Consider the following 24,177-nt stretch of genomic DNA (forward strand, 5'->3'; position numbering starts at 1 on the left):
CCACCTATAGACCATTTCATTTGTTGCACTGTCATCAAAGGCATAATCAAACCGAAATGTTTGATTCTCTAGGTATCGGGTAAGGTCTACTTTCTGCTTAGGCTCATGGACCATGACGACATCTTTACTGGGGATTGTGATCACATCTAGCTCCTTTGCCGTCATTTCTGCAACACAGGAGTAACATGTTTCTTTAACACCACAGCTCACTACACAAACTCAAGTTATTTAAAATACAACTGTTACATTCATTCTTTAAAAAACTCAAAAAGAATTAAACATTATTATAATAGGAATGAAAAAGGTTATACAGTGTCATCTGTTTATATGTAACAGTGATCTGTATAACTGTTTTTAGAATGGGGAAATATAATGAGCCTAAACTGGTTGCACAAATTGGAGATTAAATGACACAATGCAAAAATTAAGAATACAATCATAGTAAAAGACAAAATTCTGTTTTACCTTTTTTATTTAGAGGGCGCTTCCTCACACAAACACATATTCGGTGCTCTTCAATCTGCCAACATGAAGTGTGTCTTTACTATTACACCAACAGGATCACATTTTTTTAATCTTCTCTCAGCATTGAAAGCCCTTACAAATGTTCTAGTAGACATCCTTGACAAGATAAATAATGTACTTTAGTTCATACTCACCAAATCTGCTGCTGTTAGTGGTCTGTAATCCAGGTTTGCCCTAAAGTCTCTGATCATCTGCATTATTTCATAGTTGGGGACAGTCGTGTCTACCTCCTTCAAAACATTAATTATACCACATATAAGGCTGCAACTAATGACTATTTTGATCATTTATTTATCAATTATTAAAATTATTTATAGGATTATAAATGGCACAATTACTCAATAGAGCTTATTTTAATATCAGCTTTTAGATTAAGTTTAAAATTGTTTTGTGCATGTGGTAACTAACAAGAAAATAAAGATAAAAATTGAATAGTAAAAAAGGTGGATTTTAATGAACCCAGATGAAACTAAATCTAAAACCAAGGAAAAGCAAAGTACCAGCAATAAAACCTAACTATTAATTAAAATTAAAGATGGTGAATGGCAATTATGGGAGTTAGTTTAAAATGAAGAAGAAAAAAACGGAGATTAATTTTGTGGTAAAGGTCAACTGATAGGGGAGGATTAGGCGTAGTGTAGAGCCTAGGTGTGGAAAAAGTAGACACAAATGCGGAAAATATGACTAATTAGTGTGTTGCTGTGAGCTGAAAAAAGTGTACATCACAAAAGTGTGTTACAGAGAGTGTGTGTGTGTATGCCTGTGTGTACATGCCATGTAGGTGTACAATGCACTTGTCGCACAATTCAAGTAGTACACTTGATTAAAATTTAGGGAGGATTTGGGATTCAGCCTTGTGTTAGAAGCTAGTTTTTAGCTCGCCTTAGGCAAAAATAAAACACTTAAGCAATCTGGAATGAAGCTTAGAAGCAGCTATTAAGGAGACAAAATGTTGCTTGGAATTATATAACATTATCAGATGTGTCTTCTTACTGAAAGTGCTTCGGTGACTGGTTTTGAATCTGCTCTCCCTTGAAACTATAGTGTTAGTACAAGTACCACACACGGTTCTTGCACCTTACACATCACTACACAAGAACTGGCTATATGGCTCTATATATTTTCCCCAACTGTTAAATTTCAAAGTTTAGTTTTCATTGTAAGGATTGCTGTACTTAGTCTAGTGACAAAGAATCGTGAATCACAGTGACCAAATTCGAACTTTGTGTGTGTGTGTGTGTGTGTGTGTGTGTGTGTGTGTGTGTGTGTATTATTTTCCCTGCTACATCAAAACAACAGATGATAATCCAAGCAATACTGTGATAATGGGCTATGATGATCATAGGCGTATACGGACCTGGGCTCTTTTCTCCCTTAACTCTTGCTGCTGCAGTCGTCGCCTCTCCCTCTTCTCCTGCAGTTTCTCCACTTCTTTTACACAGTTGGACTTCCTCCTCGCTGCCAGACATCATGACAATACAGTCAGACAATCCTGACTAAACAATAGTGTCATTTACTTCCTTTTTTAAGGATCTTTTCCTCTTCTCTCCAAGTGCCTATGTTCAACTGCTAATATTCTGCATAACAATTAAACACAGACTGAAAATCAGTATAGGTGAAAAGCCTCAATAAATGCCCTAATTTACATAGTTCATTATGTACAAATCACCACCAACTTGGAGAGAAAGCAATAGAGTAGGGCTTCTCAATGCAATAACACGCGGTAATAAAGTGTATGTTTCCTACCTTGAAAAACAGACATTTTATAATTATTAATAAACAGTTTGTTTTGTAGTCTGTTTGGAGATGGTAGCATCGAGCCTGACCCGAGATTAAGGCTAAACGTAATAATTTCTGTTTGACATAGTTGTCATGGCAACGTTAACCGCTGGCGAGCGTATGGTATTTGACGTCACAGGGTTCAAGGGGTCGGCTCACAGGCGCGGGTTTGGAGTTTTTGAGTTAGCTCACGGCTAACAAGCTTTCGCGTTCTGTCTCTGCGGGCACGGAAAGGCGAAACTTCGGCGTTTTCTGTCAGTGTACATCACGTCCCACGTGCGCGGTCACGATCCACATAACATTAGTGCCAATGTTTATTGACTGTCATTCACGTGTCGCATCTTTTGTGCGCCCAGCTTTGTCATTTTAAATGGAGACGCGTGACAAGCGCGCTCACGACGTCGCGACGCTCGTGCGTTGTCCACGCTCTCAGAACTTTTCAGAATCAGCTTCACTCTTCTTAACTGGTCCGTGCTCTATCCGTCACGGGAGCACAAGCTCGCGAAAGCCACATATGAACGGGCCTCATGCAACGTTCACTTCAAAATCATTTATCTGTGTTATCGTTTAGGTCAGTTTGTTTAATCAGTTTATTTAGGCAAAAATGCACTTTACTCATATAGTTTGTTTAGGCATGAGAATCAGTCGATTTAGATTTCTTCTTTTGTAGTTTCTTTTCTAAAACACCTATAAATATTTTAATGTTAGAAGTTGGAGCTGGTTAAGTTCGCAAGCAATAATTTACTTGCAAACAGTGGCATTACTTTTGAGCTAATCTGGAACATCTTTTGAATCTTTTCAACACTTATGCAAGTTGCTTTAAAGTTAGAGTTGCTTTGGTTAAGTATCTGCAGTCAGTGTTTTTTTTTTCCCCGACTAGGTTTAAATGTATTTTGTCTTAGACAGCATTAAACATGAATGTACAGTTGTGGCCAAAAGTTTTGAGAATTACATAAATATTGGAAATTGAAAAAGTTGCTGCTTAAGTTTTTATAATAGCAATTTGCATATACTCCAGAATGTTCTGAAGAGTAATCAGATGAATTGCATAGTCCTTCTTTGCCATGAAAATTAACTTAATCCCCCAAAAAAACCTTTCCACTGCATTCCATTGCTGTCATTAAAGGACCTGCTGAGATCATTTCAGTAATCGTCATGTTAACTCAGGTGAGAATGTTGACGAGCACAAGGCTGGAGATCATTATGTCAGGCTGATTGGGTTAGAATGGCAGACTTGACATGTTAAAAGGAGGGTGATGCCTGAAATCATTGTTCTTCCATTGTTAACCATGGTGACCCGCAAAGAAACGCGTGCAGCCATCGTTGTGTTGCATAAAAATGGCCTCACAGGCAAGGATATTGTGGCTACTAAGATTGCACCCAAATCAACAATTTATATGATCATCAAGAACTTCAAGGAAAGAGGTTTTAGGGCGTCCAAGAAAGTCCAGCAAGCGCCAGGATCATCTCCTAAAGAGAATTTAGCTGCAAGATCGGAGTGCCACCAGTGCAGAGCTTGCATAGGAATGGCAGCAGGCAGGTATGAGCGCATCTGCACGCACAGTGAGGCGAAAACTTTTGGAAGATGGCCTGGTGTCAAGAAGAACAGCAAAGAAGCCACTTCTCTCCAAAAAAAAAAACATTAGGGACGGATTGATCATCTGCAGAAGGTATGGTGAATGGACTGCTGAGGACTGGGGCAAAGTCATATACTCCGATAAAGCCAGTTTGGGGCATCTGGAAAAAGGCTTGTCCAGAGAAGAAAAGGTGTGCGCTAGCATCAGTCCTGTGTCACGCCAACAGTAAAGCATCTTGAGACCATTCATGTGTGGGGTTGCTTTTCATCCAAGGGAGTGGGCTCACTCACAATTTTGCCCAAAAACACAGCCATGAATAAAGAATGGTACCAAAACACCCTCCAACAGCAACTTCTTTCAACACTCCAACAACAGTTTGGTGAAGAACAATGCATTTTCCAGCACGATGGAGCACTGTGCCATAAGGCAAAAGTGATAACTAAGTGGCTCGGGGACCAAAACATTGAAATTTTGGGTCCATGGCCTGAAAACTCCCCAGATCTTAATCCCATTGAGAACTTGTGTTCTATCCTCAGGAGGCGGGTGGACAAACAAAAACCCACTAATTCTGACAAACTTCAAGAAGTTATCATGAAAGAATGTGTTGCTATCAGTCAGGATTTGGCCCAGAATTTGATTAAGAGCATGCCCAGTCGAATTGCAGAGGTCCTGAAAAAGAAGGGCCAACACTGCAAATACTGACTCTTTGCATAAATGTCATGTAATTGTCGATAAAAGCCTTTGAAACGTATGAAGTGCTTGTTATTATATTTCAGTACATCACAGAAACAACTGAAACAAAGATCTAAAAGCAATTTAGCAGCTAACTTTGTAAAAACTAATATTTGTGTCATTTTCAAAACCTTTGGTCACAACTGTATGTTGCTTTTAAGTTAGAAGCAAGTTTAATAAAAATCATTTGATTATTACCAACCCATCTGGACCTTTGACATTGAATAGTAATTAGATCCAGACCTTTGAACATTAAGTTTGAGAACCAATGCAATAGAGTAATCATCACCAATACTCTACCAAAAAACTGAAATTTTTTACAAATTAGTTTTTTTATGGCCTGATTTTTTTTTTTTTACATTGTTAAGCAATGCTAAAGGTATCCAAAATATGCAAAATCACCTATAAACAGTTGATACTGAGATGTGTCTACTACTTCGAGGCTGGAAACTCTAAATAAACAACTTCTCTACAGCAGAGGTAAGTTTTGGTCTTACTTTCCTGGAATGGTCTTCCTCAGAGCCAGTTTCATCATGGTGCTTGTTAGGTTTTGCAAACACACTTGACAATGCTTGCAAGAACTGTTCCAGAACTACTGATTGTTGTTACATAATTACTTACTTCCTTATGTTATTTCATAGTTTTGAAATCTCCACTATTGTTCTAGAATATGTAATAATTCCAAACTTGCGCCCAAACTTTGGACTGGTACTGTAACAAAACACTTGTAAAGCTTCAGTAAGATTCACTCCATTGGAGGCCATAACTGTGCTTTTTTAATCGAAGGCATGTGATTACCATTCTGCTGCTGCTGTTGTTGTTGTTGTTGGCTCTGCTGTGTTTGGGCCTGGGTAGGTTGAACTGGTTGCTGGGCAGGTGGAGGGAGAGCTGATTCTGGCTGCTGCTGGCCAGGACGCGCCCGTGTTGATCCAACTAAAAACGTAACAAACACAGACAAACATTTGTGGCTTTATTCCGCACAATTAAAACACTACTGTACATAGCATGAAAGCCACAATGACAATAATACATACCTCTGTTGTCTCTGGATGGGACCTCCGCCCTGCCAGGAGCAATAGTCCTTCGATTCTGCATAGGAAGATATGAAATTTTTATGCGTTTCAATTAGGAATGCGAAAAGCATTTCAGATTTAACTATAAGGAGCATACGATTCTCTCCACATTGAGGTAAACTATATATCACTAAACAACTCGCACACAACTTTGTATTGTGATGAGTTTATTAGAAAGAAAAACCTTAAGCACTTTCAGTCAACCTGAGACATAATGATAACCAGTAAAGCTAATTCTAATCTTTTGCTGAGCTTGAACCGTCGGTAAAAACCTTGGGGATCTTGTTGACCTTCATAGACACAGGTGTGGGAGGTGGTGGTGTTACAGGGCTCAGAGAAATCTCCTCCTCTGGAGCAACATCCGGGTTCAGTGAAAATATACACTCTAGATCAATCTGTTTAAAGAGGGGAAAAAAAAAACATTCAATAGGTCTTACCTACAAAGAACAAAGTACATAACTGCACAAATTGAAGTACCAGGAAACCTAAATTCAAAACCCTTAAAATGAGATTATTGTTTGCCTTGTGGAAATACAAAAAAGGAAGAACTGCTTATGTATGTCTATAAGTACTTAAGTTTAAATTATGATTCTAATCTTGGGTAAATGTGTTTGCCATAACTATATGTTCCAATTTGCTTCATGTGTAAAACCCCATTTACATGTACAATATACTGGACTTTAGCCATTTTATACATTAACTGACACACTGAAAATATCGCATTGCAGTATTTATTTTTTTGTACAATCCACGCGAGCTACTTCCACGATTTGGTCGCATATACGAATGTTCATAGAACCATGGTCCGTTCGTATCTGCGGAAATTAGCAAATCAAATGTTTATAAGTTAGGGACTACCTGTACAAGACTAACTTCGTCTGACTTACGAACATGCTCCTGGAATGAAACTTTTTCATAAGTTACAGAGAACCCTGAATGACCAGTGTCCCTTTATTCATCAGGGCTAGGAGTAATGCCATCCTGAGAGCTGAGCAAATTATGCTCTACTAAGTTTCAGGCCATGATCAGAATTTAACAGTAATATATTTTCTGACTACAGCTTGTGTTTTAATTTTTCTATCGAGCTTTCTATCGATCACTGAACAATGAAATTTTATTGATAAAAGGAAACAATTTGAAGCTAGCCATGGCTTTACTTATAACTTGAGAAGCTTTTTGAAGTGGTAATCTTTCCTAATCCTATAAAACTGTAAAGTGCAAGTCTCCAAGTTGTCTCCTAATGTATTACAGAATAGTTTAACTAGTTAGTATTTTACAAAACAAAAAGTTTCAGTTTTCTTGTTTGCATGAAAATGGCATCAGTGCTTGTGAAGCACAATGCCCACTTTTGTGTGGTGCAGCTACTTGCCCTTATCCTACCTCTGAGCACATGCCCTGTTCATCCATACATTACACAGTGTTATAAGCTTACACAAAATCTTTAGGCTTACCTCTTTTCCTTTTGTGTCTCCATTTTCTATCCACTCCACTGTAACACTTTCATTATCTTCATTTAAAGACGTTACCATGGCCTGATGTATTCGCCCTGCAATAAAGCAAGACTCACTTTGACAGATGTATATTTAGAAAATGTTGCACGGCAAGAAACTCTATACCCTATAGAGCTATGCTGTTTTAGTTCTTTCAGAAACAAGACATACAAAGCTCCTGTTTGTAGGACATTTTAGAAGTACTAGTCACTACTGTTATGTCCTAGTGGACTGCAGAAAGGAAACAGCCATGTCATTTATCTATTATTCAAAGGCATCTCACCTAATCTGTGTAATTATTTAATAGCAGCAACAACAGTACCCTCACAGTTTAACAAAGTTTTAAAGTAACAACAAAGAATTTTAAAGCAAGGTAGAAGAGGCTTACACAACATAGCTACAACATTTGTAAAACCAATAAGGTTGACAGGGTTCTAGTGTTTTCAATGTAATCTCTCCTTTAAGATTTGAGTCTTTTAAAGCTGCCTTTGTCTTATCAGTCGTTGTTCTAAAGGGCATGTCATCAGCAAACAAGAAACACTACACATCATTCAGAAATTTTACAGGAAAGAATCATTTACATAGTTATAAGAACTAACTTTCTTTTTCAGATACTGGACAAGCACAGCTGAATGTAACAAAGACATGAGAATAATATGGAGCTGGATACCAGGACTATAGAGCCCTTTTCAAAGATAAGCTTCTTTATCAACTCATACAATCTTTCTGTCATTCAGACATACCTCACCTTTGCGTAAATGTTCCTCATGGCTTCATTCAGACATGCTCAAGACCATGCAGTAAAAGCAACAGCAGGGATTATAATATTTTCTATTCTTGTGATTCTATAGTTCATCAAGTAAAACATAAAATAACCCAGGGTTTTCCAGATCAGCTAAATCCATCAGAAACAATCCACTCAACCACACGTGGTTGGAAATGAGGGTGAGTAAAAAAAACAGGTGGATCAAACAGGCGAAAGTCTGATGGAGCAAAGATCTGGACTATAGAAGGATGCAAAGTCGTCATCACCCATGGATGTAGACAGACATCCAGCTCCTTTATAGAAATAACTGATGTTACCACGTTTACACCTGCGCAGCAGTGACTGGGGAGATAGTAGCTTTTACCAGAAAGCGCTGAAAAGACAGTGAGGCCACCAGAAGTTTAAATATAACCGGAGTGCAAATCATTTCTGAATTAATTCATGAAAAAGTGATATGCTTTTACATTTAAGGTTGTGAAACAAACAAGCTCGAGTTCTGTCTTACATTACAGCAACTACAAATACTTCCGTTCTTAGTCTTTTTTCACACTAGTAAATTTAATAAAACGAATAATAATAATAATAACAATAATAATACTGTCAAGTGGTAGCCACAGCAGACCATTCTATTCGAATATGCCAGATGCCCTTTCTGACACAACCCTCCTATTCTATTCAGGCTTGGAACCGGTACTAAAGATGACGTGTGGCAGACAAGAAGAAGCAGCCTACCACCAAAGACTAATAAATAATAACCACAACTATTTATAAATAAAAACACAAATTCTGTTTGGTGTTTAGTGTTTGTGGCCGGTGTTTGCAAGAGTAGTTCCATCACAGACAAGTCACAGGCGTTCATCACAAACCATAACAGTAGGCAGCGTTGTCTACGGTGAAAAATAAGTACATTACGCCGTGCTTATTGCTACTGAAACCCCAGATCAAACTCCTTGATAATAATGCTAATAATAATAATGCTAATAATAATAATAATAATAATAATAATAATAATCATTTATTATTATATAATAATAAAAATCGTCATGTTACAAGAAAAAAAATTAACAACTTGGCAGGAAGCAAACTGAAGCAGACTGTTACGAAAAATATACTGAAGGGGGGGAAAAAACAACTTAGCCATAGACTTAGATTATTTGAAGCGCCCTCCATACAATTTCCCATGAATTATAACCAGTTATTAATGAACCTATAATGTACCAAACCTAGTGAATTTAAATAAATTTGTGATTTGAATTACAGCTGGCACCACGGTCAGAGCTGCCCTGTGGCATAGATACTGGCCATAAAGCTTCCTGCATCGCAGGTGAAACTCCAGAGATAACAAATTCAAGTGTTATAGTTTGGAGCAGTAAACTCTTCTTACAAGTTATCAACCACCTTTACGATACTTGTACAGGTGATGTCATTATATCACCTGGTTCTTTTGAGTTGGATGATACTTTAAGGGGTGGGGACCTTTCTCCAGCACTAAGTATATATGTATACAAGTCATACACTTTATAATATTCTCTAATACAAATATTACCATATTATGAGGGATTACTTATGGATTTAGCCAACTTATGCAAATGATTCCTGTATGATGAGACAACAATAAGACACTATATGGCTAATTTTTTTTTGGCCAAATCTGAAATGCTATTGTATCTTTACAGTGTACAGTCGTGGCCAAAAGTTTTGAGAATGACACAAATATTAGTTTTCACAAAGTTTGCTGCTAAACTGCTTTTAGATCTTTGTTTTAGTTGTTTCAGTGATGTACTGAAATATAATTACAAGCACTTCATACGTTTCAAAGGCTTTTATCGACAATTACATGACCTTTATGCAAAGAGTCAGTATTTGCAGTGTTGGCCGTTCTTTTTCAGGACCTCTGCAATTCGACTGGGCATGCTCTTAATCATTTTCTGGGCCAAATCCTGACTGATAGCAACACATTCTTTCATGATAACTTCTTGGAGTTTGTTAGAATTAGTGGGTTTTTGTTTGTCCACCCGCCTCCTGAGGATAGAACACAAGTTCTCAATGGCATTAAGATCTGGGGAGTTTCCAGGCCATGGACCCAAAATTTCAACGTTTTGGTCCCAGAGCCTTATGGCACAGTGCTCCATCGTGCTGAAAAATGCATTGTTCTTTACCAAACTGTTGTTGGAAGAAGTTGCTGTTGGAGGGTGTTTTGGACCATTCTTTATTCATGGCTGTGTTTTTTGGGCAAAACTGTGAGTGAGCCCACTCCCTTGGACGAGAAGCAACCCCACACATGAATGGTTTTAGGATGCTTTACTGTTGGCATGACACAGGACTGATGGTAGCACTCACCTTTTCTTCTCTGGACATGCCTTTTTCCAGATGCTCCAGTCCTCAGCAGTCCATTCACCATATTTTCTGCAGATGATCAATCTGTCAAACTGATCAAACCTGATGTTTTTTTTGTTTTTTTGAGAAGTGGCTTCTTTGCTTCCCTTCTTGACACCAGGCCATATTCCAAATTTTTTCACCTCACTGTGCGTGCAGATGCGCTCACACCTGCCTGCTGCCATTCCTGAACAAGCTCTGCACTGGTGGCACTCCGATCCCACAGCTGAATCCTCTTTAAGAGATGATCCTGGCGCTTGCTGGACTTTCTTGGACGCCCTGAAGCCTTCTTAACAAGAATTGAACCTCTTTCCTTGAAGTTCTTGATAATCCTATAAATTGTTGATTTAGGTGCAATCTTAGTAGCCACAATATCCTTGCCTGTGAAGCCATTTTTATGCAACGCAATGATGGCTGCACGCGTTTCTTTGCAGGTCACCATGGTTAACAATAAAAGAACAATGATTTCAAGCATCACCCTCCTTTTAACATGTCAAGTCTGCATAATGATCTTCAGCCTTGTGCTCGTCAACATTCTCACCTGAGTTAACAAGACGATTACTGAAATGATCTCAGCAGGTCCTTTAATGACAGCAATGAAATGCAGTGGAAAGGTTTTTTTTGGGATTATGTTAATTTTTAAGGCAAAGGAGGACTATGCAATTCATCTTATCACTCTTCAGAACATTCTGGAGTATATGCAAATTGCTATTATAAAAACAACTCTTCCAATTTCCAATATTTATGTAATTCTCAAAACTTTTGACCACGACTGTATACTTCAAAATGTAGTTGGTCCCCCTTTTGCAGCTTTAAAAGCTTCCCATCTGGAAGGCTGTCCACAAGATTTTTTAGTGTTTCTGTGGGAATTCGTGCTTATTCTGTAGAGCATTTATAAGGTCAGGCACTGATGTTGAACGAGGAGGCCTGGCCAGCAATTTCCTTCCAGTTCATCCCAAAGGAGCTTGAAGAAGTTGAGGTCTGGGCTCTGTGCAGACCAGTCAATTTCTTCCACAATAAGCTTATTAAACCATGTCTTCATAGTCCTTGCTTTGTGCACTGGGGTTCAGTCATGTTGAAATAGAAAAAGGTCTTTCCAAACTGTTGCCACAAAGTTGAAAGCAGCGCAATGTCCAAGATATCTTGGTGTGCTGAAGCGTTAAGACTGTCCTTCACTAGGGATAAGAGGCCTGACTGAAACACCTGATCTCAATAATTAACAACTTTGGCTAAATACTTTTGTCCATATAGTATACCATATGGTAATCAGGTAGGAATGCATTAACCATATCTGGTTACTGTTCTTAATGCAACTCTAGGAACTGACACATGAAGAATGATTAAGATTACATGTACTTTGGTATATTAATGTGATTAAAACCCCTACAACTGAGGAACTTCAGTGTTTGTCATTCATCAGGCTAGATCAATATGAAATGATTTATTTTAACCAACATTTATGATTAAAAAAAAAAAGCTATAAGTGCTTATGAAAAAAAAAATGGCAAGAGAGGTTGTACAAGTTAGTAGCCATTAATTATTTAACACCTAACTACTGACAGGAAGCTCTGGTTAGACAGAGCTTAGTCACAAAAACCAAACTAGCTTTGGTGTTTGTTTTGTGCTAAATCATTGACACGTGCTAAATCTCTTATTCGTCAAACTCCATAAGGAAAATAAAAAAGTTTGTAGTACATGCTAAGGCGTTTTTATATGTTAAGCCGAGGTAGACTTGATAAAGTACACGAACAGGCTAGTTAGCTTAGCTCATCTTAGCTTAGCAACCGTTGCTGTGTTGACTGTGCTAGGTATGTAGGTCGTTAGCTTTAGCTCTCACAGCAACAAGGATGCACTGCACTGGCTAACCGACAAAGTGTCACTTTTATGTAAAAGGCTTGCCGGTTTGCTAATGCTAACATTCCTAGCACTTGTCTAAGCCAAAGCTAGCTAACCGAAGCAAGGACCGAATAAACGTGAAGAGCTAGTTATACTAACCAGCTTTGCAAAAAAAAAAAAAAAATACTTAACTAGTGAACTCACCGTCACTCCGTTTTATTTCCACGTATATCCCCACGACAATTCTGCCGAAGTTTACCGCCATGTTTCCTTGGAAACGGGAAAGAACAAGAGAGCGCGAGCAATAAACCGGTGTTTTTGTTTGAAATGTTCACATTTGTTCCGTATTGCTTAAACGCGGGAAGGCGGCCAGTGGCAGGAATAAAAGAGGCAAAGTGCCAGTGCGCATGCGCGTACCGCTCAACTTGTGTGACGTTATGCATGGAGTAGGGTGGATACTGACCTGTATTGTACTGGAATGAACTATAATATACTTTTATGCTCTTCTTTGTACTATCTATCTATCTATCTATCTATCTATCTATCTAAATAGAAATCATCTTTGTCGGCTTTGTGTTTGTGCAGGTAGTTCCATCACAAGCATGTCACAGGTGTGGCACAGGTTTTCCTCTCCGAATGTAACAGTAGGCAGCGTCCTAACCGAATGTAACAGTAGGCAGCATTGTCTACAAGTAAAAAGTGAATCTACAGCAGGCGTTGATTGTGTGTTTGCACAGGTACGTCCTTCGCAGGTGTGTCACAGACACACTCCTCAGTAGATGGAACGGTAGGCAGTGTCAACATCAGCTTTAAAGTAATTATTTGACTTAAATGAAAGGGTTGCATCGGAAAGGACATCTGGCATAAAACCATCTGGCGTAAAACCACCAGACAGAGGCTATATTGTAGGTGACAGTCGCATAGTGGTGGTTGTCGCCTTGAACCTCCAGGGTCAAGGGTTTGATTCCCGCCTCAGGTCTGTGTGCGCGTTCACCCAATGCTTGGTGTGTTTCCTTCAGGTAATACGGTTCGCTCCCACATTCCAAAGACATGCAGATTAAGATAATTGCCATTCCCAAATTGGCCATAGGGTATGTATGTGTATGCGCCTTGTAATGGATTGGTACCCTGCCGTGTACCCTGGGATAGGATTCAGGCCCCCCGTAACCCTGTTTACACAATAAGCAATATAAAGGATCAAGGAATGAATGAATATATATCTTCTAGTTCTTTGTTCATAGCATTGCATTTTCTTCAGAATCAATAAACTAACTATCTATCTATCAATCCATCCATCCATCCAGTACTGGACTAAAAAGTAATAATGTGGCGAAAAGATGCACAAATCACACTTTTTTGTCAAAAGCCTTTTTAAAAATAAACATATAAGTAAAATACATAGATCTTAGTGACTAAAAATAAAAAATAAATGAAATTGAAGTAGTTAAAACGATAAACACAAGAAAAAAAACCTTCCAATTTCTATTATTATTGATATAATGGTTCCTGTCAGAGGCTTCATAATACTTCCACTTTCTCAGAAAGCAGAGCCATCTCAGAGGCAGTGCATGGACTAGCGGGTGCCACAGGGTGGCATCTCCTACCCTAGAAATAGTTCTCACTCTTATATAAGGGATATGAAACCAATACAGCAATTTTGTTACATGGGTAACTAAGGAAGAAACCAGATATTCTGCAAACATAACAATGGCTCATAAACAATTAGGTTGTGTCACTACTTAAGCCGGCTTTACACTGTATGATTATTGGCCCTGTTTTTACTGCCAAAAACAAAAATCTCTGTTAATGTAAAAAAAAAAATAATACTTTGGTCTTGTGTTGCGAGCTTCAGTCTAAAAACCCATAATGAGACGTATTCATCATTAGCAGATTTAGTGTGAACGATTTATACTAATGGACAAAAAATAATTCTTATTTCCTTAGGCATGCTTCTGATTATGTGATTACATTTTTGTCAGGAAATAGATCACACTAAGCGGTTATTCCTACAAGCATAATGTAGTGTCTACAGCCACATGTCTATTGTTAAAGGATCTTCATTGTAAAACTTGACACTAAGAGCACATAATCATGCAGTCTGTTACGGAATTCATACAAAAATGTTGGCAACATCTTGTGCAGTGTGACAGGTAATAATCTTGAAAGACTGCAATAATCATAACACAGTCTAAAACCGGCTTTGGTTCACTTCTACTCAGAGGAACACTTCCTGTCAGCATAATAATTATACATTTACAGCAAGTGAAACCACATTTCATCCGGTCTTATTGTGTGAAAGGCTTGATAAGTCCAAGATCCATGGCTTTGGACAGACATGCACGTGCTGCATCGATTCCCCCCTGTTTCTTGGGATTGTCCTCCATCTTGGCGACGTAGGTAAGGATCTCCAGTAACTCAGTCTCCATGAGCTTCTTAGCCAGCTCTGCATCAGAGTTCATCATGTTGAAGATGATCACAATGCCTCGGTGCTGGATTTGAGGATTGTCATGGATGCACAGCCTTTGGAGGATCTCAAGCCACTGCTCAGTCTGCCATAGATTACCAAAAATCAAACAGAGGAATAAATCATCAAGGCTGGTGCATTTAGACATTTAGACAATAGTTAACGTTACTAGTCGAATTCTTATAGATCATTATACGTACCACTTTGGTCATCTTGACACCCAGCTTCTTCTCGGCTGCGGTGATCATGGCCAGTCCACCAGCTGCTGCTATCTGTAGCTTTTCATCATCCTCACCACAAAGCAGTATGAGGAGCTTTAGCTTGTCATTTCCATCCTCCAGATACCTCTGCTGAACCTGTCAAAACAAGATCATACATTTTTTTTTTACTATTTCCTGTAGTGCTAATACTTCAGACAACAGGTTAGATACAATATTGATGTCTCTCTGTGCTATCAAATGTTCTCCCTCACCTCTTTACAACACACCAGATTGCACATGCACTCTGTAGCAGCCAGGCGGATTTGTTCATGCTCCTCAAACATGTAGTTCTCAATCTCTGGAAGGGCTTTCTCTTTCAGGATTTTCACTCTAAGACGAGAAAAATAGAGAAATTGTTTCAGCGCGAAAAAGGGTACGATAGGATTTTAAATCATTTGTAATGTATGGTACTCACCGAAGCTTTTCGTTTAGTGCAGCCAAATTAGTGAGACTCACTAACGACTCGTAGTTCTGAATACCATCTCTTTCTGTGTTCAGCAGGGACACCAGTGGTCGCACAACTTCATATATCTAAGTAATAGCAAAATAAAAAAGTATAATAATAAAGGTTATTAGAACAAATGTACTTTTTATGATTTATGATCACATCTTAGTGTTTAGCGTAAAGTGTAAAATCTTCTTACCCTCTCAGAGGGGAAGGCAATCTCAGGGTTGGAAGTGGCAGCAATCTTAGCCAGTGCATGGGAGGCCTTTATTTTTCCATTTTCTGTTCCTTCTAGGGCTAAAGGAATCAGAGCCTGTGCCAAGGAAACCCAAAGTCAAGATGCTTGTTTGAACACAAGGTTTACTTAAGCAATATTAGACCCAAGATGAGATCTTACCTTTCCTCCACCCTGGGCAACAATCGTTCCACGATCTTTTGGATCATCAGCCAAAGCAAGGAACACCCTAATGATAATGATGAAAATTAAATATTGACTTGTGTTGTATTAAGAAAGATGTGTGTATGATAGATTATCTTCAACCAAATGAGCAAAACCAAGTTTGAACCCTTACCTTGCCAGCATTTCCTTGGTTTGATCAGTCAAAATGGAACTGTCTGCTTTGACCATGACCGCAAGTGCTGATGTCACTCCAGCTTTCAAGAGCCTTTTCACTCTCCTCTGAATGAAATCTTTTTTGTCCTGAGATCAATATAGTATGTTACGGTGTGCTGTTGCTCAACCTGATTAACACCTAAAGCTGCATTATTAAAGCTATTGTAATTTATCTTTGTAACATCAAAAGATTCTGGGAAAACCTGTCAGGTTTCACCGTCTATAAATTCTGGCAAACAGCCAAAAGGATGAAATATTGTTAAATGTCATATTGTGTAAGAAGAAAGTTTAATAAACCTTTAAACTTTTAAGAAACCTTGAATGCATAGTAGCTTTTTTAGGATTACTTCACACTGTAAAACATACCTATGAAAAGATTTGGACTGCTCCTGTACCATTGTTGGACTGTAGGCGGAAATGTAATTTATTTCCTTTTATTGGGGTAATCAGACTTTACACTTTAGACTTTAACTAGTGGCTTATATAGTACAAGAGAATTTTTTATTTTTTTTTCTAGAAAGTCTGAAGTTTTCACAATATACAACGTAGCAAAAAAAGGAAAGGTTTCCCCATGTCGCCATGCGAATACACAGCATTGATACATCAGATTCTTTTTGCATAGTTATTACAGCTACTTGAACGTTTCCAGCTGGCCTTGTGTGTTACTTACCTTAGGGTGCTGCTCAGGGACGTGCTGCTTGGAGAATTTGGCCAACTGTACCAACTCAGGGATGATCTCTTTCTTGTCATAACTGTTCGTGCAGTTCACCAATGTGCAGGCGACGGCATACAGGATGGTTTTATCTTTAGACTATAGGAAGAAATGATTATCATTAAAAATCATTAACATAAAATTTTTAGGAATTTCGGTACATATGAAGAAAAATTAGCGTCAAAGTTGTCTAACGTATGTCATATGAATTTGAAATGAATATAGCATTCTTTTGGTCCTACCTTAGCAAGCTCAAACATGGCTCTCATGGCTTGCTCATCCTCAACGAAGTCGTCTTTTACATCTGCATCATTGGTCAGGTACGCTAAACCCTCGATCGCCCATTTCCTTGTACGAACGTCAAGAGTGGGATTGCACAGCCATCTGAAATCAGGTGTTTGATAATAGGGAGTTATTATTGAGCTTTAAAATATGCTTTATAAGAGTTCTATCTGCTAGACGCATGTCTATGACTGAATAACGGCACTGTTTCCTGAAAACAGGGCACTTACTTTCTGCACTGCTTGGCCAGTTTTTCAGTGGAGCCTTCAGCGAACTGCCTCATGCTATAATCATCACCTCCAGCTGAGCCTAGTTTACACAAACCCTGCAGGGAAAGAACAACCAATTATATATATAGGAACCAAATGGTAGATCTCATACTATATGTATCATAGCTGGAAGATGTTTATGCAGCATTGAACACAAGTTCAAAAGGAGCATTACCACAAGCGCTCTGATCTTGATCCTGTCATTTTTGGTTTTCTTGTAGATGTCCTTAAGCAAAGACACCCCATTAGTGATGATGAAGGAAGCTCTGCTCATTTTAGTGGAGGCATGAATGAGAGCTTCTATGGCCACCAGCTGATCCACCTCTCGTTCAGAACCACACAAAGCGACCATCATCTCCATTACTCCCTGACGACCCACTAGTATGTTTCCCACTTCGAAAGGTCCCTGCAACAAACCTGACAAAGCGTTCATGGCATGGATGTTTTTGTCCATGTCGTTGGGATCAAATTTGTTCCTGTGGAGGAGAGACACATGTTTATTTGGATAAGTACCATGGATAAAAGCTCATACGCTATATATGATAGCAGCATTTTCACATTACTCACTTGATGTATTCATCACAAATGTCTCTGTAGTTCTCTCTCTCAGGATCACATCGCAAGTCATCATAGAGCTTGTTGAGAAGAACACTGGCAATAAGCTGCGTATTCTCCGTCATGGGCAATTGATCAGGCAACTCGGGCACCTGTCCACACACCTTCAAAATCTTTGTCAGACCTGGGATGGAGAATTTACGTAGCCATATTAAGACCAAAACACTAGGTTGTCATGGACGTTACCCAGAGTGCTTTATTATTTAGTACTAACCATGATCTATTGTAAATAGGGATTTGGAGTGATCCTCATATTTCTTGTCCTTTCTTGGCACGTTTTTACTAAGGAGGTTAAGAGCCTGGTCTCGTCCATGTCCTGACACCTTCTTACTGACAATCATCTCCAGCAGTTTGAGCAGAATAGTCTTCAGGTCCTTGCTTGGGTCTTTTGGGTGGAAGAAAAAAGGAATAATTTAAAATAAGTTATAATAAGTGGAAATTTCTCATTTTAATGATTATACTGTACTTCTGAGAAAATCAGACAAACTCTAAGAAAAAAAACAGTTCATAGATAATGTAACAACTCATGAACCTTATTTGTATTTCTTTTATTAAGTAAGTTCATTTTATTAGTATAAAAGTATTTGATGCATTATCATTAAGTCTATATAAAATGATAAGGCATCTAAATTAAATCGCAACAGAGTAAATCCTGGTAGTGTTTTTTTATTTTAAATTATTATTATTAATATATTAATATTATTATTAATTATTTTATTATTGTTAATTTATTTTCTTTTTATCACAGTCTCGTGTCCAATCCAAATCCATAATGTCAGTCATTTTAAATGACTACATTAAAATAAGTGAAGGTGACTGTTCTAGAGGTTTTAGCTACATCTTTGAGTTTTTATCATAGAGTTCTTTTAACTCCCAAAACTTATTATACTTTGATTCATAATTTATAACCAATGTTCTTCAGAAACCATACTTAACAGACATACATCCCAAAATATCATTCGTATTGTACTTAATTCTACATGGTATTCATTTGTCCATTACACTCATGTAAAGCAGACATCTACTAATATGATTTAAAATGAATGAAACATAGTAAAGAAGTATAATAATTTAATCACTTTACAGAGACAATAATTAAAACAGATAGCTAGAAGCCTTACCAAGCACAATGGCCTCCTCTTTGCCATAAACCCTGTTGTCCTCCCCAGACAGGGAGTCATAGACGGCTTGGAATAAGTTGCAGGTTGCCAGTGCAATCTCCTCATTGTCCATAGCCATAATACTGCACAACTTGTCAATTCCTACCAAGTGGATGATGGCAGTGGCCTGTATGTACAAAAGCACAGCATGATTACACCTAAAGGTAAATTATTCCTAAACTACAGTATATTACTCAGTAGTACTGTGCATTTATTATGTATCCACAGTAAAAAGTAAAAGTATTGAGACTGGTATACAATTACAAAGACAAGTCTCGACCAAAACATGGTAAAGTGTCTCACCTGGGTGAAAAAGTGAATTTTTAGATAGGATCATATGACACTGTTTTTCATGATCCTTAATGCTTCTTATCTCCTGATCCATATTGAGTTTTTTGTTAGTGTGTATACACATTTATATTTTTATTTATCAGATAAAAAGAGAACCACTGGCTAAGTACAATTGAATGCCCTTTTATGTAGTGTCTATAATGTTTTTAAATTCAACGATCTTTTAATGATTTTAATTGTCATTCAGATGAAACTTGTCCAATTTAGATGTCATGAAAAGACATAAGCCTGAAAAACTATTAAGATATTGCAGCATAAATTTGACATGGTTACGGACACTACAGATTTTTTTTGCTTTTTAAGCTTTTACCAAAAAACAATTTAAGCAACAGTTTTTCAAGTCATATGTTTCTGGAAGCTAACACTAATCATTTTAGTATCAATACTTTTGCAATAATTTGCACTGTAAATTATTATTGTTTAAAGCAAGTATAACTGTGAATAAATGGCTTTTTTGGGGGCACATATAAAATCCTCCTCTCCAATATAAAAAAATTATAAAATCAGCACCAATACTGTGAGCTCATAAAAATTGACGCATGGAATGCTGCAAATAAATGTGGTCATAACTAAATATTCGTTTTCTCTTTAATATTAAATATTAGATGAATATTTTCAGTATATACTACTTAAATAATGTTCTTGCCCCTATGCCTATAACCTGCTGTGACTTACCCTCGCTCGATGGCCTGTACACATTCCAGACAAGGTCCGGACAGCACCCAAGATCATTTCAGCATCCCCGGTCTCGATGAGCTGCATAAGCAGAGACACTCCATTGCTCTGGAAGATTCTCTCTGAGCCAGAATCTTCTCGCGCCAGGACAATCAGGTTGTTAGCCGCCTGAGATAAGATAACCATAAGGAGTTACAATCGAAAGGAACAATTTCAAATAGATATTATTTATTATAAGATGGAAGCATAACGGTTCAAAATGTTTTCCTACCTTTTCTTTCTTATCTTTATCTGCTTCATCACTCAGTAAGATGTCAAACATATTCTGCACTCTGGAGTCTGTAGAGAATGTAGTCTTCAGCTGTGGAAGAAATCACAGCTGATTCTCAATACATCATTCCAGAAAACACCCAGACTATTATCAAGAAATCTTAGCCACGTCATAAGAAGTTATCTATACTGTTTACGCTGTCCTCTAAGTGCATACAGAACAATATTTTGATGGTGTTGTATGTGCTTATTACATGTGGTACAGTAATAGGAATAACTGAAAAACTAGTACAGCATGCAGGCGAGTCTAACCTTTTGTTGGATCTCAGCTCCGAGTCTCCTGAGAGTCTCAAGGAAGGTTTTGTTTTTAGGTTCCAGTGTTGCACATCTCTGGACATCCTTAAAAGCCATGTCGAGTTTCCCTAGTTTCTCTAATGCTTGGCATCTTCTGAACAGAGCTTTGATGTCAGCAGCATCTACATCTATGGCTGCAGAAACAGCGGTAAAAGGTAAGGCTCTTAGCTTATTAATATAAATTATATTTTGTAAAATGTGGTGAAATCTAGCACTAGCCTATTACCTTTGGAGGCATCTGAAGCAGCACTGGTATAATTTTCCTAAGATATGGATATATAGATAAATTTAGATATATCAAACAGGCCAAACATTAATCTGTCAAAGACTTATCATTAGAATTTTGACAAATACCTTCTTTAGGAAACAAGCCGATCTGTTTCTGTAGATGACAGCCTGTGCATTCTTGTCCTTGCAGACTTTGATGGCTTTTGTGTAGCACTCAATGGCTTTGTCAATCTCTCCTGCCTGGAAGTGCTTGTTGCCTTCGTCTTTCAGTTGGACCGGGTCTTCCATTTCTCCCATCTGAATGCATAAAGGTGCAGGTTTATATTATTAACAGATCAATAGCAAGAGCCAGTGTAAGTCTAGAGTTAATTTAGCCCTATTGGTACATAAAATAATTCAGTAAATCGAGTGACATTCCATGAAAGAACTTTAAGCTTGATCAGTCTGACTAAAATTCTTGCAATTCATTTTAAAAATATAAAAATAAAAAAAGGAGAGATGTCCCATTTGTAAGAGCATATAACGACTGTAGTACCAATCATGTCTACTGCATTACTTTATTATGTACATTGTTTCTATAAATTTGTATAAGCATGTATTAATAACTTTTCATCCAAACCCACCAGTTCAACAAAAAATTCTAAAATACTAAAATAGGTAAATCCCACAAAAATATGCTATGTTCTGGTTAAACTACTGGCCTTTTGCTTCCATTTGTCAAATCTTTTTAGCAAATGAGCAGACACACTGTTACCTTAATTTTTAAACGCCCTACCCTCACACCATATTTGGGCAAAACTTTGGCCTCCTGGGAGGCTTTAACATCACACAATCTTACACCACAGACAGCAATGTCTATTGTCCTAAAGATTAGCTATACCCCTCTTATTCTCTATCTTATCTGGACAAATAGAACAAATCTAAAATCAAAACAATCTGCAAAATATATCAGTTTATTCACATACCTTCAAGTTTTTAGTGTCTGTAGTTTCCTGTAGTCAAAGTCAATTCAGCAGTGGCTGACCATGTGCTCGCTCGCAGCACTCTTTAGGCGTTTTTACTCTTAGAGCAACAGACCTCCAAGTGGCATTTATATTTATCCCTTTGACGTGATACACAACTGGGATTTAGGCCTAAACCACCCCCTTAATGGGGGAGATCTTGACAAATGCCATCCAAACCACTTGTTGAAAAATATCAGTTCGGAAAGTGGAGCACTGCTTCTATTCCACCTCAAACACTTAATAAATGAAAGCACAAAGTAATCATGATATTGTCAATAATAGGATTTAAAAAGAGAAATATGGATATCAGTTGACCCCCATTGGGGAATAAATGGAGGGTCCCAGATATAGCCTATTTATGGTGTAGGTGTGACAGCTGAGCAACCAGGGGCACATGTTATCACCCCTTCGGTTGAAGAGTTGGGAACGGTGGGGGTGGCTCCTGACAGCTGGGACAATCTCGTAGTTTCTATAACCTGTGAGATCTCACATGTAGTAAGGGTTCCACGTGGGGGAAGGTCCTCAAACAGTCTACAACGTTCTGGAACAATTCTGATGACATATCTGCATTTGTTTCAAAAAAGATTGCCAACAGTGTAAAATGACTGTGATTGACCTGTTCTCTTGTGTTTCTCATGGTATCTTCGAAGCAAAGGGGACACAGTTGCACACATAATTGAAAGAAACCACACATAGGGATTAATTCTGGTTAGTTGGATCAAAAATCTTAAAGATCTCAATCAGAAGAAAAAAAAAACATTTCAGAAGACCTGACCCAATATGTAAAGGGTGCAGGCGCCAAACTGTGGCAACGGGTGAAGGAGGTGAGGAATCAAAACAAAAGAGCATGTTTAAACCATCCTTTTGATATCAGTGAGGGCAGGAAGGTCTTTGCAGATAATTAGACGCAAATTTAAATTTTATTAATGCAGCATTCAAAGAAAAATATTCTTTTATTCCCCCAATTTTTTTAGATACCCCTATAATATACAAATATATATGTTGCATCAAAATTCATCTCTTTGTCTCAAACCTTCAATTCCATAACAACCCAGGATATTGAAAATTAAGTGATTTTTTTCCTGCAAAATTTAGATAATTGCACAAGTTTTAGAGAGCTAAACCCATGTTTAAATAGGAGCTTTGAAAATCGTCCAAATTTAAGATCTAATAAGAAAGAGAATAGAGCAGTATTTCCAAGCAAATATAAAAAAGGTTAGTATGTAAGATCTAAAGCCAGGTAGTTAAAACATACTAAAATAAAAAAATATAACATTAGATTTTTGACTATCAAGAAAAAAAAGTTTAAGCTTTCATTTAAAAGAAATCCTATTAAAATAGTGAGCTCAATGAAAGCCCAATAATGTTAGAGAGACTGCATTACTGTATATTATAAAGAGAATGCTTTACCAAACAGATGAAATTATATCTCTTCAAACCTCTATTGACTAATTTTTGAATTCTTTTTAAGGACACAGTCACACACAGAACCACACACACACACACACACATACACACAAATAAAAACGAGGGGCAATCATTTTATTTCTCTATATAAGCTGAACTTATCCCAGAGTTTCACTAGTGCTTGGATACCATCAAGGTAGAAAGTTTTCTCTGTATGCTGGAGCCATGATTGGTCTGCCTGCTTCATAACTGAAACCCTGGCCCTCCTTTAATGGCCCAAACATGGCCAAGAATTAATTGGAAGTGAAGTCAGGACCCAGTTTAACTTGAACCCCCTTTGTGTATAAGAGGCAAAGGTAAAATACTTCACCTTGAATATGATCTAAGACCTTATTAAGTAACTTGTTGGTTGGTTGGGTTAAGGTTGGCTCAGAGTATAAAAATGTTTTTTCCTGGCTTGCTGGATATGCTGCCTGGCCAAAAAAAAAAGGTCACACACTCTAACATTTCATTGAACCTACTGTACCTTTTACTTTGATAATGGCCATGGCATCATTTTGATGAGCTTAAGCTTATTTCAGTCCAGATTTGCATGAATTTCTCTCCAAGAATCAATCTTGTATTGATGTTGGGAGAGCCGAACTACTGGGTAAATTTATCTCCAGCACATCCCAAATTTTTCAATGGGATCAAGGTCTGGAATTTGTGGTGGCCAATTCATGTATGCAAGTGATATCTCATTCTCTTTTACAATTTGAGCCTAAAGAATCCTGGCATTCTCATCTTGGACTATGACTGTGCCATCAGGGAAGACCTCATTTTTTGGGCCTCATCAATACCCTTGCTGAACCTAGGCCTGTAGCAATCCCAGATGCCCCCACAGCATTCAAATAATCTTCCATCGTGCTCATTCA

General features: G+C 37.8%; 2 protein-coding genes across 7 annotated transcripts in view; both read right to left on the bottom strand.

Annotated features, from left to right (window-relative positions):
* kif2a (kinesin family member 2a) overlaps nucleotides 1-12,536 on the bottom strand; it is a 23,280-nt gene extending 10,744 nt beyond the window's left edge. For 4 of the 6 annotated variants that reach the window (XR_008361117.1, XM_053503928.1, XM_053503927.1 and 1 more), the window contains exons 1-9: nucleotides 12,359-12,536; nucleotides 7,138-7,232; nucleotides 5,959-6,081; nucleotides 5,648-5,702; nucleotides 5,412-5,546; nucleotides 1,883-1,983; nucleotides 660-755; nucleotides 466-520; nucleotides 5-167 (exon numbers count right to left, since the gene is read on the bottom strand). Coding sequence is in view for 5 of the 6 variants with exons in the window: in XM_053503928.1 (XP_053359903.1) it covers nucleotides 5-167; nucleotides 466-520; nucleotides 660-755; nucleotides 1,883-1,983; nucleotides 5,412-5,546; nucleotides 5,648-5,702; nucleotides 5,959-6,081; nucleotides 7,138-7,232; nucleotides 12,359-12,419 (884 nt within the window). In the remaining variant the exon portion in view is untranslated. Of the gene's footprint in view, nucleotides 1-4; nucleotides 168-465; nucleotides 521-659; nucleotides 756-1,882; nucleotides 1,984-2,271; nucleotides 2,351-5,411; nucleotides 5,547-5,647; nucleotides 5,703-5,958; nucleotides 6,082-7,137; nucleotides 7,233-12,358 lie in introns of those variants that run through there. The other 2 variants (XM_053503929.1, XM_053503930.1) reach the window with 2 other exon arrangements.
* Nucleotides 12,537-13,525: 989 nt separating this feature from the next.
* Nucleotides 13,526-21,907, bottom strand: unc45b (unc-45 myosin chaperone B). Its single transcript, XM_053503926.1, has 20 exons — nucleotides 21,818-21,907; nucleotides 20,979-21,149; nucleotides 20,851-20,887; nucleotides 20,583-20,758; nucleotides 20,272-20,361; nucleotides 20,001-20,168; nucleotides 18,936-19,101; nucleotides 18,029-18,199; nucleotides 17,767-17,938; nucleotides 17,375-17,675; nucleotides 17,161-17,255; nucleotides 16,891-17,032; nucleotides 16,607-16,747; nucleotides 15,896-16,023; nucleotides 15,721-15,787; nucleotides 15,523-15,636; nucleotides 15,294-15,409; nucleotides 15,091-15,208; nucleotides 14,819-14,974; nucleotides 13,526-14,703 (listed from the first exon to the last, which is right to left on the bottom strand). The coding sequence occupies exons 2-20, from the start codon at nucleotides 21,147-21,149 to the stop codon at nucleotides 14,440-14,442; spliced, it is 2,793 nt and encodes a 930-aa protein (XP_053359901.1). The 5' UTR covers nucleotides 21,818-21,907; the 3' UTR covers nucleotides 13,526-14,439.
* Nucleotides 21,908-24,177: the final 2,270 nt, after the last annotated feature.

This window comes from Clarias gariepinus, chromosome 9 (genome assembly GCF_024256425.1).
Source record: "Clarias gariepinus isolate MV-2021 ecotype Netherlands chromosome 9, CGAR_prim_01v2, whole genome shotgun sequence".
Taxonomy (NCBI): Eukaryota; Metazoa; Chordata; class Actinopteri; order Siluriformes; family Clariidae; genus Clarias; species Clarias gariepinus.